This window comes from Ovis canadensis, chromosome 23 (assembly GCF_042477335.2).
Source record: "Ovis canadensis isolate MfBH-ARS-UI-01 breed Bighorn chromosome 23, ARS-UI_OviCan_v2, whole genome shotgun sequence".
In the NCBI taxonomy this organism is placed as follows: Eukaryota; Metazoa; Chordata; class Mammalia; order Artiodactyla; family Bovidae; genus Ovis; species Ovis canadensis.
Genome location: NC_091267.1, coordinates 64,037,544 through 64,051,601, shown reverse-complemented (window position 1 = coordinate 64,051,601; position 14,058 = coordinate 64,037,544). Strand labels below are relative to the sequence as shown.

General features: G+C 38.2%; 1 protein-coding gene across 1 annotated transcript in view; it reads right to left on the bottom strand.

Annotated features, from left to right (window-relative positions):
- Window positions 1-10,194: 10,194 nt before the first annotated feature.
- Window positions 10,195-14,058, bottom strand: part of ME2 (malic enzyme 2) — a 54,032-nt gene continuing 50,168 nt past the window's right edge. Inside the window, exon 16 of the mRNA XM_069568587.1 lies at window positions 10,195-10,609. Coding sequence (XP_069424688.1) covers window positions 10,442-10,609 — 168 coding nt within the window. The 3' untranslated portion in view covers window positions 10,195-10,441. The remainder of the gene's footprint in view (window positions 10,610-14,058) is intronic.

The window sequence follows — 14,058 nt, the reverse complement described above, 5'->3', positions numbered from 1 at the left end:
CGGAGCGCACAGCCACAGCATCGCCTCCTGGACACGTGGGGTGAGGAGCCCCGGCTGAAACTGCACGTGGCCCAAGTGGAAAAACTGATTCAGGTCGAACTCCAGCTTTCAAAGCTTCACACTCTTGCGTAGTGTCAGATGTACTGATTTTTGCTTACATGCTGGAGGTGGTCAAAGTATCCAGCAGTCTCATAACAGGGTTAGAAGTGCTGTGGATGGAGGGTTTTTAACACTACCAGAGAGTGGGATCATTTACTTTTGGGCCTCTTCAAAGCTTTTATTTCAGAGAAGGCAATGGCACCCCACTCCAGTACTCTTGCCTGGAAAATCCCATGGACAGAGGAGCCTGGTAGGCTGCAGTCCATGGGATCACTGAGGGTCTGACAAGACTGAGTGACTGCACTTTCTCTTTTCACTTTAATGCATTGGAGAAGGAAATGGCAACCCACTCCAGTGTTCTTGCCCGGAGAATCCCAGGGATGGGGGAGTCTGGTGGGCTGCCGTCCATTGGGTCGCACAGAGTCAGACATGACTGAAGTGACTTAGCAGCAAAGCTTTTATTTATGCAAATATTACTTAAGCTCCGCCTTTGTGAAGGGAGAATCCGACTATGATAATGAATTTTGAATATATGTCATGGTTCCTGGTTTTAGGAGCATACACCAAGGTTGGAAAAAGTAGCAGAAAGTCACTAACAAAATGAGAAGGCAAAGGAGAAACCAAAGAGAGTGACAAAAATAGGGAGATCATTAAATTAAGGAAGGGTTAGGGAATTCCCTGGCAGTCCAGTGATTAAGACTCTGCACTTTCAGTGCCAGGGGTGAATTCAATCCCTGGTCGGGGAACTAAGACCCCACTGCCTTGTAAAAAAAAAAAAAAAAAAAGCAGTGGGTGGTTAGACTTGAGCTGGGTCTTGAGGGGAGGTTGAGACTTGGATTAATCTCCTGGAAATGAAAAAATAAGGAAATAAGGTGGATTTGTTCAAGCGGGGACTGGTTTAGCAAAATTTTAAAAACCAGACATTGAACGTTATTTATCCTGACACTTGCCTGGCTAAGTGCTCAGGAAGACACATTCTACAACTAGGTTTTGACCACAACTCAGCTAGGGGTTCCCTGTAGTGGTACCCCCAATAGATCTGCCCATTCTAGAGGTTCCTGGCTTAAACCTACCATCCCCTATGCCCACCCCAATCAAGATTTCTTACAACCCCTTTTCTCAGAGGTTATTATAGCTTTAGAGAATTCTAGACAGTGCTTTATGTTCCTTTTAAAAACCTTATGGGAAATTTTTAACATACACAAAAATTGAGAAAATGTTTAATGAACTTCTATATAGAATCATCATTCATCTTCAATAGTTATTATGTCCAGTTTTTTTCACCTACAACCCTGCCCCTCCAAATGTAACCTAGCCCTTAATTAACCATTTAGTTATTATAAAATACTGGCTTTGTTCCCTGTGTTATACAATATATCCTTGTAACTTATTTTATACATAGTTATCTTAATCTGTTATCCCTAGCTCACTCCTTCTCCATCCCCTCTCTCTAATGGTAACTAATAGTTTTCTATATATGTGAGTTCTGTTTCTTCTTTGCCATATTCACTAGTTTATGGTTTTACATTCAACGTGTGATATCATACATTACTTGTCTTTTCTGATATTTTCACTTACCATGATGCCCTCCAAGTCGATCCATGTTGCAAACACAAAATTTCGTCTCTTTTTATGGTTCAGTGGCACTTCCCTGGTAGCTCAGTGGTAAAGAAACCGCTGGCCGATACAGCAGATGCAGGTTCGAACCTGAGGTCAGGAAGATCTCTTGGAGAAGGAAATCACAACCCATTCCAGTATACTTACCTGGGAAATCCTATGGACATAAGAGCCTGGCAGGCTGCAGTCCATGGGGTCACAAGAGTCAGACACTAAACGACAACAAATATTCCACCATGTATATACCGCATCTTCTCTGTGTGTTCATCTGTTGATGGACATGTAGGTTGCTTACATATCTTGGCAACTGTAAATTGATGCAGCCACTGTGGAAAGCAATATGGAGATTTCTCAATACTACTGTGAACACAAGTACATGTGTCTTTTTTTAAATTTTTTAATTGAAGGAACACATGTATCTTTTTAATTAACATTTTAACTTTACTTTGGATCAATACCAGGAGTGTAATTGATTATTTAGTTTTTTGAGAAAACTCTGTTTTCTCACAACATTTCTTAGTGTTTTCCACAGTGGTTGCACTAATTTACATTCCCACCAACAGTGTAGGAGGGTTCCTTTTTCTCTACACTGTTGCTAACATTTGTTGTTTGAGATTTTTTTGATGATAGCTGTTCTGAAAGGTGAAAAATGGCTGTTGAGAAAGTGTTGGACCCTAGAGAAGGCTGAGCGCTGAAGAATTGATGCTTTCGAATTGTGGTGCTGGAGAAGACTCTTGAGAGTCCCCTTGGGCTGCAAGAACATCAAACCAGTCCATCCTAAAGGAAATCAACCCTGAATATTCATGGGAGGACTGATACTGAAGCTGAAAGCTCCAATACTTCAGCCACCTGATGCAAAGAGCTGACTCATTGGAAAAGACCCTGATGCTGGGAAAGATTGAAGACAAAAGGAGAAGAGGGTGGGAGAGGATGAGATGGTTAGATAGTATCACCAACTCAATGGACTTGAATTTGAGCAAAGATAGTAGAGGACACAGGAGCCTGGCATGTTGCAGTCCATGGGGTCACAAAGAGTTGGATATGACTTAGTGACTGAACAACAAATTCTAAAATGTGATAAATGTTTTTAAATATATATGCATTTTTTCTTATTTATTTAGCTGTGCCAGGTCTTAGTTGTGGCATGCTGGGTCTAGTTCCTAGACCAGGGCTCAGACCTGGGCCTCCTGGATTGGGAGCTTGAAGTCTTAACCACTGGACCACCAGAGAAACCCCTGTTTATTAGTTTTTAACCAAAGGATCACTCTGGGTGCAGAGGAAGGTCATTTCTGTGGTTTGGATGATACTCAGGTTTTGCCCATGTGTAGATGTGATGGTCTACATGGTGTCAGATTTCATTTTCTTGGGCTCCAAAATCAAAGCAGATGGTGACTGCAGCTACAAAGGTAAAAGACGCTTGCTCCTTGGAAGACAAGCTATGACAAACCTAGACAGTGTATTAAAAAGCAGAGGCATCATTTTGCCAACAAAAGTCCGTATTGTTAATGCTATGATTTTCCCAATAGTCATGTATGGTTGTGAGAGTTGGACCATAAGGAAAGCTGAGCACCAAAGAATTGATGCTTTTGAACTGTGTTGGAGAAGACTCTTGATAGTCCCTTGGACTACAAGGACATTAAATCAGTCCATCCTAAAGGAAATCAACCCTGAATATTCATTGGAAGGACTGGTGCTGAAGGTGAACCTCCAATACTTTGGCCACCTGATGCGAAGAACCATCTCATTGAAGAAGACCCTGATGCTGGGAGAGACTGAGGGCAAGAGGAGAAGGGGACAACAGAGAATGAGACGGTTGGATGGCATCGCCAACTCAATGGACATGAGTTTGGGTAACTCTGGGAGTTAGTGATGGACAGGGAGGCTTGACATGCTGCAGTTCATGGGGTCACAAAGAGTTGTACACAACTGAGTGACTGAACAAGATGTGATATTGGAGTGACCTTGTTTTTGTCTTAATCCATTGTGGTCAGAGTCGCCTTGTCAATGTCCTGGGAGATATCCATCACTCACTGCCGCGAGGACAGTCACGGGGGAACTCTGGGTATCAGAGTGTGTATCCCATTCAACAGAGAGCTCAGGAGAGCTCAGGAGAGCTCAGCCATGAGTTCCTAGTATCAGGTCAGCTCCTGGAAGTCGGGAGCTGCTGCTTTTCACTTTCTCAAGGTTCCTGGAGAGATGAGGGGAAAGGGAGCATGGGGACACCTTCTTCTGATCGTCCCATTTCTCTGTGAGATTGAAGCAAGGCTGTCTTGAGAGCTAGGATGCAGGAGAACATCAGGGATCTGACAACAGGCAAGGTACCGGAGTTACCGGACCGGGATATGCCAGGAGCATTGAGGCTGTCTTGAAGTTAGTGATTCTGACTCAGTGAGACAGCAGGACTATGATGTTCTGCTGCCCTGCTGCATAGGGCGGGCTGTGCTTAAGAGGAGGAGGCGAGTCTAAACGGGATTGGAGTTTCTGTCACAAACATGTCACAAGAGCTCTGAATCGTGGCTTTGTATTTTAGTAGCTATGTGACCCCCTCAGATCCTACATCTGTAAAATGGGGGAAATATCAACACTTCAGAAGGTTGTTGTGAATGAGTAAAAAAGTATCAGGTACTTAGGACAGCGCCTGGCTTGAAGAAGCATTCAGTAAGTATGAGCTCTAATGCCATCTTCTCCCTTAATCACGGAATCAACAGTCTTTCTGCTTTAGCATTCTAACACTAAGGTCTGGGGAGGTGTATGTGGTGGGGCAAGAGGTGAGAAATCATTCCTTCACTCCTCTGATTAAACAGAATAAGGAGAGAAAGAGGGTAAGGAAACAAACAGAAGGAAATGAAAAGATGAGCAGAATCACTAGGTCTAACAGCATATTCTCAGGGGAGCAAGTATTTTGGAGTGCGTTTAAGGTTTAATACCAAGTGCACGTGTTTTAAGATAATACCTTACAGCCGCCTTTAAAAACAAGATCATAACACATTTTTGATACATAGCAAAATTTTATTAAGAAAATACACACATCTCAGAGTTTTAGATTAACATATACACATTACTATATGTAAAATAGATAACCAACAAGGACCTACTGTATAGCACAGGGAACTATATTCAATATCTTGTCATAACCTCTAAGGGAAAAGAATCTGAAAAAGAATATATATATATATATATGTAACTGAATCATTGTGCTGTATACCTGAAGCTAACACAACATTGTAATGAACTATATACTTCCATTAAAAAAAGAAAATACACACATCTCAGTAGAACTTATATATCACAAATGAGAAAAAATAGTCCATACCATTAGGAAGTTTTTAGACTGACTCTTGGAAGCATCTGGAATATGTCTCTGGTATAATACACTCTACACAAGGCTTTCCCCTTAAACTGGTATTTCCATAGGCTATTACAACACTGCTTATTCCAAATACAAAGGTGAGAAAAGGTAAGCAATGACTTTTGCTACATGCAACTCCCTTCAAGTCAATAATGAATGCTTCACATGTTACCAAAGGAAATACAAAATCAATTGCAAAAAGTTTTAATTTCAGTTAATTTTAAAGGTGATTAGTCAAAGTTTAATAAAACATTAGGCAGAAATGTTATTGTGTCAAATATGTAACTAAAATAGTCTTCGGAAATTCCTAAATTCCTTATTCCACATACATCTGATGCTACTATCAATATTTTCCATTATGACATTTTAATGGAAGAAGTTATAGACATGCATATAATAGATATCATTAAAAATACATCTTACAATTCCCAATTCATGTTGACATTGGCAGATGTCAAGATACAAAGTGTAGTACAGCAGAAACCAACACAGCATTGTTAAGCAACTATAATTTTAAAAAGAAAGTTAAAACAAGATACAAAGTGTTTAAGTGCTACTGAAACAGTGATAGCGGTTGGTGGTTTTTTGAAGATTGGCAGCTGAAAATGTGAGTGAAAATGAGTCACTCGGTCGTGTCCGACTCTTTGCAACCCCATGAGCTATACAGTCCATGGAATTCTCCAGGCCAGAATACTGGGAGTGGGTAGCTATTCCCTTCTCCAGGGGATCTTCCCAACCCAGGGATCAAACCCAGGTCTCCCGCATAGAGGGCAGATTCTTTAACAGCTGAGCCACAAGGAAGCCCTCTTGTGGTAATTTTTGAAGATTACCAAATCAAAAGATGTTAGTGAGCTGGAAGTTTTGGTGTAATTTATCAAATTCAAAACCAAATCTATTGTTTACATTCAGTACTTAAAATGCTTAAGACTAATGGATTAAATAGGTTTATACTGTATTTGAATTATAAATGGGAACAAAGTAAAAAAAAAAAAATCACATGAACCAGTAAAACACATTAAAAAGGACCTAAGAATAGGTGAAAATTTTTCACTTGAAATAAGATTCTTAAAAGTAAGGTATTTAAGATCCAGGTAAAATCACCTGTCACAGAGGCCCCTCTTCCCCACTAAGGGCTAAGGTGAGGCACAGCTCTGCCTCTTACCAGCAGAGACCTTGGCCAAATCTTTTAACCTCTCTGTGCATCTGTGTCCTTCTCTGAGAAAGAGGCTAGTGACAGAAGGTGGTCATGAGGATTAAGTATGCTGCCTCATGTAAGACGCTTAGAACAATGCCCAGCAGACTAGGTGCTATCCATAAAATTTAGTTTACCATCATTTGCTAACTGAACATACCTGATGTGTTGGTGATAATTCAGTGACTATGTAGGAATCAACGATTTGCTAGAACGACACTTAAAATTAGGAAAGTCAAGGAGAACAGTTTCCCAGAACATAAAAGGACATACTGAAAACCGGGGGGAATAAATACCCATTAATTTCCCCTTCGTCTTAAACCTTTTAAAAGTGTGCTGATTGTAGGGGTAATTTCCCATAAAGCAAAGTAGCAAATACATCTTTATTTGGGAAAAATAGGGTTAATTAAATAGCCACATCAAAGAGTCAGTTTACTGGCAAAAAGCTGTTACAGAAAGATGCAAAGCATCCAAGTCACGTGACTTAAATTTGTGTATTTTATGTCACTGAACTATGCACACACTTCCAGACCTTTTTCTCCTTGAGAGGCACTGTCTTCCGTATCCATGTAAGGAAAACAATGATTGTTTTAAAATCTAATCACTGGTTTATCTGAGTAACTCCTGGCAAGGATTAAGGGAATTATGCAATAAGAATCCTGTCCTAATTAGGCCCAGTTGAATTTATAAAATTCAGAACAAAGCACTGAGCTTTTTCTCCACTTCTATTAAAACATCTTGATTTCAGATGAGGGGTAAGGTTTCTGTAGTAAAACTGTTTTGATCATTTTAAATATTATGTGTTATTTAGCTTGTCTGTGGAGGACTGATCTTTTTAAAATCTGGATGAACATCGAAATGCCAGTCATACATCGGTTGAGAGCCGAAGTAGACAAGGAGTATCTCTGCCATTTTCTATAAAGTCAGCAATACACGTGTACCTATCTTGGCTGGAAATATGGTATTGGTGCTACTTCATTAGGACGGTCCCTTTAAGTGGAACCCCAGTAGAGCTTTGAGCTTTATATTAATGTTCTCCAGTATTCTGTATGCTCGGCAGAGCTGATTCTGATTCGGTGAATTTAACGGAACCCTGGAGCTGCTGCAGGCTTGAAGAGGTTATTTCTGAGGGATACTGAATGGACTTGGGAAACAGCAGCATCTAGAGGAAGTGTTTTTCCTAAGGCAAGAGTTTTCCCACTACCCTGCCAGCCCCCTTGGGCCTTCTCAGTAACCTGAGAGTAAATAATGCTCCATGCCCCTCAATAACTATTATGCTTTGGTCTTAATTCATTAGCAACTCCTTTGCAAAGGAAAATGTGGAATCTTATTTTTCCAGAGGCTGATAATTTAGAGAAAGAAAAGACAAGAGATAGGGTAAGTTATATCATAAGACAAATAATAATAAGAGAACAAATATTGACTTGATAATCTTTTATAAGTGAAAAACTAGTTGCTAGGTTTTACTTAACAAAGTATATTAATCTAATTGAGAACTGAACAATGTTCTAATTACGTATTTTCAGAAGAAGCTGTTTAAAAGTTTTTTATTTTTGTTCTTATGAACATCCTATATAGGTCATACATAACAAAAGCAGATGAAATAAATTTGGTCTAAGAACAGAATTTCAGTTTTCTTTTCCAGAGGGAGCCTATACTGTCTGAGCACTTAAACACACACTACACTCAGGCCTCCGGAGCAGTGTCACACACACGTCCTCCACAGCAGCATGGGCACCCCTGGGAGATTATCCCAAGTGCAGAATCTCAGGCTCCATCTCAGGCCTGCTGCATCAGCAGGAGGGTCGGTTAGCTCTCCACAACCACCCAGCTCCTGGTGCTGGTGGTGTGGGGCCCTTAGAGGAGGGGCCAGAGGCATCTGCATTCTAAAACTTTACAGTAATTTGGTGGCCACTCCTGGTTAAGAATCCATCCCTTAAAAATCTTTTTAACTAAAATCTTTGATACTTTTCCCATTATAGTCAATAAACCTTTACCCTCACTGGCTATCCAATTTGTTTCACAGTACAGGTCGTTCCAGATTAGAAAAACATGCATTCTCACTTTTCCCTACTAAATAATTTGATAGCCTGATCTACAGAATTTCTTCAAAAGAACGAAAATAACTGTCCGTTGCTGTTAGGTTCAAATGTTGTTTCTTTTCCAATTTGTTGCCATGATGCCACCCCTCCCCCTACCACCATTATGACAGTTCCTGCCTGTATTCTTAGCTTAAATAATAAAACATTTTAATTTACATACAAAAATTGTTACATGTTGAAATTCTGGTTGGTAAATAACACATAATGAGAGTAGGCAGCTTTTATTCTGTCTTATTTAAATAAGCAGGCTATATGCCATTTAGCATTGTTTTTTCCTTAAAATATTTCCATGTATACTGTATTAGACACATTTGAATAAGCAAACATCTGAGTAAAATTACTTTAATTTTGCATTTTCCTATCTTCAAGAAGAATTGAGTGAAAAAACAGGTTTGTAATTATTTTACTTGTAATGTTAAACTAAAATCAAGAGTTCACAGAGTATTTTTGCGGATGATTTTGGCAAAGGTAACATGAAAACCATAAGCCTTTCATCTTCAATTGAGGAAAACAAACAGTGATCTGATTGTTTATTTTACCAAACAGATAAAGCATACCTCTGATTTTACTCATCTGTTAAGTATATTTAAGCAACTGCATTTTTCCATACGCCAAATGGCAATGCCATTTTGAGCATTCTTAAAACATTGAATTATATTCAAAATTACTATGAATCAATTAGTCTTTACCTATTAGTTTTGTAAAAGGAAACAGGAACATAAAAATGAAGCCCTTTTATCACACTCCAGAATATCACATCTAACGTATCAAGGACTGTGGAGGGAAACTTCAAATAATGTGCACATTGATATGCAGCTATGAATAATTTTTTTATAGTTCATCTTGTAGAATGGGCATTTTAAAGTTTTGTTTGTTGCCCCAAAGCAACTATGTTACCGTTATATATAGCAAGACTACTTCTCAAAATGTTTGGGATTTTCTTTTAGAACTCTCCAATGTGTAACCCACATAAGAAAATCGATTTTTCACTAGGTAGTTATTACCCATGTTACTGGGACTAAAAATGACATTTACTGGTCTAAACACCTATTCACTCCCACTTAGCTCTAAATTAATTTTGGTGATTTCAAAAAATTAAATCCATCTTCAATGGAGAAGGAGTTAGTTATTAGTACTAATGATATTTAAAGGAATGTGTAATAGGAACATTCCAAAATTATCTCAATAAAGACCATCACTACTGGAATAAGGGTATAGATTCACGTAGATGAGTCTAAATGTGACTCATTTGGATGGGAAACACATGGTCAATTTGTTAAAAATCACATGTCAAAAACCATAATTTATGAGGTCTACCTATACCTCGTTCTTTAGAATCATCCAGGAGAAAATGAAAATGTGTTTTTCATAATAAGCTAACCTAAATTTCTAGTTATGCAATAAAAATAGCATAATTAAAGCAATTAAATTTAAGATATTACCTTTATTTGACAATATTATACTGTGACTTTCACACACTGTTGAAAACAATGACTAATTTGTCTAAAGGCAGCAATAGTTCCTGTTTCACTTTATAATTAAGCTTCAGTTTAGTCCCAGAAAATAAATAATAGGGTAGATTTTTCTGTATCTGTCTACTGGAAAAGCATTTCAGAGGATGAAGGTCAAATAAAGCAGATATAAAAGGATATTTTTAGATACTGACAACTTGTCCTTAGAATTTGGTTAAATTTTGCTTCTTCTCAAAATTCTGTACTCATATCCACAGAAGTAAATTTCTATTTTAGTAGCCCTACAAGAACTGGAGGAGAGATTTTTAGCTGTAGTAGTAACTAGCAAATCTTTTGCTAAGAGTGAACAAGAGCGCAAGTGAAGACATTCACAAGAACATTTTTAATATTGCTGATATGACATGAGCTACAAACGAGAATAAAATTATTATGGTCATTTGATAGCACGGTGCAGGTGGGCGTTAACAGAGCAGGCAACTCATCCGCCCTGGCGCAGAAGCGTAGGTTCATGGGCAAAAATAACAGAAAAAAGCATGAAGTTAAGAACACTATCTGTTTCTGTCTGAAAAAAGGAGCTCCCTGAAGCATGGAAAGTGTCTGTGGTGTGCTTCTATTCTGTTATCGGGGGAGGGTGCGCCGCAGCCTCTGGCCACTCATACACATCGGGCAGCAGGGAATCGTACTCGCTCCGCCATATTCTTTCTCTAATGTATTTGGCCTTGTCCTCAGGTTCTGGGTATCGGAAAGCCATTTTATTAGCGTACAGGTATTCTGTAACCTGAAAAATAATAAGATTACTGCATGGCTCTCAGTATTAACCTATTTAAAAGAAAAGGTATTATTAAAACACAAAGTAATGAATTTGGAAGGATGGTTTTTTTTTTTTTCCAAAAGAAAAAATAACATGGACTCACTTTAAAACATTCAGAAACTATTAGAAGATTAAAAATATCTGCACTCTCACCATAAGTTTGATATGTTTTAAAGTGACTTTAAAGTTCCCCTCGCCCTGAAATATCAACAGTTCCTTGACACTGCAGTAACTTTCCACTTCACCGTGTACGGGTCCAGCAGACCTGCTTGGGCAGCCTGCCCTGCCTGTGTCCTTTCCCGCAGCCCTGCTGAGATGTGTGTAGGAGATTCTACTTCCTGGTCACAGCTGACGGGGCTACGGTGAAACTCTAACCCAAGTGAGCCAGGTGTTTTTGCTCTATAATTTCGATAAAAGGACACAGAAATTATTACAAACCAGTGCTGGACACTAGAACTGTAAGGTCAAGTAAAGTAAGGGCTGGAACCTATAAACGGTAATAACTCAGCACCACCATCACTGAGTGTCAGGCATGTTTTTATGTGCTTTACATGCGTATCTCATTTAACCCTCACAAGAATCCTGTAAGTACTATTATTATTCTTCTCATTTTATACATGAGAACAACAAAGTCTGAGGAGTTTAAGTAACTTGCCCAGGGTATTTAAAAGTGAGAAATATGTTTCAAGCGCAGAGCATTCTGAGACTAGACCACAGACCACCCTAAAAAGTTAGGTTAGGTACTTCCCACCTACACTGGCTTGAATGAATTTCTGATCTTTGTAGCAAGCCACACACCGTGACTGGTGGTGAAGATAAACCCTCTGAGTCTTGGTTATGTTGTAAAATGACGCAGAATGAAAAAGCTTCCTCACAGGGTAGCACAGTGTCTATCATATAGTTAAGTTCTCAAGTTATGGTCTAATTTTAAAAAATGTAGTGATAAATGATAGAAAAAAATTTTCTTCAAACAATTATGTCTCCTCCTCTAATTTTCATTCTAAATGATGATTACTATTAGTTCTTTCAGTTTTCTAAAAGGAATATTTAAGGAAAAATGATGGTTATTAAAGGTAATCCTTGGTCTTAGGAGCTCACTCTCATGATATTTTGTGATGGAAAATGTGTCACATTCAGTTGACCTCAAACAACAAGGGTTTGCACTGCACAGGTCCACTTATATGTGAATTTCGTTTACTAAACATATACCACATGATTCCCAGTTGATTGAATTTGTGGATGCAGAACCTCAGACCCTGAGGACCAACAGTAAGGTAATATGTAGATTTTCAGCTGCGCAGAGAGTCAGCAGCTAACTTTCACATTGTTCAAGGGTCACCCATATTGTCTAGTCTATTGTAGGAAACACGTCTGTGTCCACAGGAAAGACTGGGGGCAGGGCCTGAGATCAAGCCCTCCTTGGTTGCACAGATATCCAGCAGGTGACCAGTGGCTATGTGGAGCTGCCTGGTGGCTCTGGGTAGTGTTGGGGGACAGACACAAAGCACTGTCTACTCTCCTGATCCCTTGGCTCCTAAAAAGGAAAACTTTAGGACACAGGAGGAAGAGGGGGAAGAGACACAATCCTGGGGGTTCTGCTCCCATACCCCCCCAAGCACAGATCTTCTTTTTCCTTATATATTACCTTTCATGTGGACATGCTAGTAATCTAATTGACTGGTATCTTCCAAAATCTGTCCCACCTATAACATTCTAAAGTTGAACTCTACTCATCTAAATGCTGGGCTCTAAGTTCTTCAGTTGTTTTACAATAGTATTCAGAGTCCTAAATCTGGCATTTGTGTATCTGTACAGCCAGTCTTAATTTCAAATCTTACTAATGCCTTTTTCCTAACTATATTCTAGACTCCAGGTCAACTGAATTGATTATTTCTTAGGCATATCATTCTTTATCAATTTCCAATCTTTGCTTATTTTATAAGCATTAATACAATAATAACATTAATACTCAAAGGGGTAAAATGTTATGATCATCAGCATTTAAGTTGAAAGTGCAGTTGATAAATTCTATATCTAATCCTGATATTTATGAAAATCTTGGGAGTTTCCCAGTGGCCTAGTGGAACTGAGGCCCGGGTTCACTCCCTGGTTGGGGTGCTGAGATCCCACAAGCCATGCAGAGCAGCCAAAAATAAAAAAGAAAATCTTAGTAAATAGTAGGAACATAAGCCTACTTCTTCAAAAAGATTTTAAAAGTACTTATTTCAATCCTTATTAAAATACAAGGATGTGTGCCCTTATCAACTCAATTGTTTAAAACTGCTCTTACATAGCAAGTAACTTAGTAAAATACGGAAAAAGTGAGTTATATAAATTTAAAAAGTCATTTTCAGATAATTCACAACTCAACAATTCCAAAAGAATTAACTTAGTTCAACAAAGAACCCTGTTATCAAATAAATACCTTCCCTGTATATTAGAAATGACCAATGAGGAAATATATATGGAAAGGGAAAATGTTATTTTAAAGGATAATGAAAATTTTGAATATTTATGAAAATAAGTAATAGGAAACATGCCACATTTCAATGAAGAAAACAACAAAATTACATTGAAAAACTTAGACTAAAACCTTCATAAATGGAGAGACAGATATTGAGTAGGGAAGAGTCAATACAGACAGACTCAATTCCACCAATTTATAAATATGACATAGTCTCAGTTTGAAGGGTTTTGAATTCAAAAATTCATCCAAAAGAATAAAAAGGCCAGAATAGAAAGAAAATCCTGTAATGATGGTTTCATATGTATAATGTGTAGTATCAAATAGCAAACATTATTAAACGAAAACAGTGCCTAATAATAGGCAAATATGGTCACAACAGACTCCTAGTAAAGGAACCAATGTTTGTTTCTATGTTAACAAGAGTAGCATTCCCAGTCAGTTGGTGCTGAGACAACTGGTTAACTTTTCAGGAAAGAATGTTTCTCTGTCTCATATCATACACTAAAATCTCAGAGGGATTAAGAAGTTTTATGTTATTAGAAAATACAGGTAGACATTTATGACTTTGGAGAGGAAGAAAGCATCAACATCCACAGGAGGTAAGAAAACAATCCATAAAGTAAACAGATCATTCCATTAAAGAAAATGTGAAAAATGGCATTAAGTTAAAATAAATGACAAAGGGGAAAATACCTACAGCACAGAAAACAAAAGGATCATTACCCTTACTGTTTAAAGAGCCTACTGTTAGGAAGCAGAAGACAAGTACAGAAAGAATACTATTGTTCAATAAAAACAAAAATATTCTTCAATTTAATAAAGTGAATGCTTTAAATGAAAATAACATGTGTAATTAAAAAAATAATTCTCAGTATTGGCAGAATACATTCCTACCTAACAGGGCAGTATAAATCAATACTTTTTTTCTGAAAAATCATTTGGCAATGTT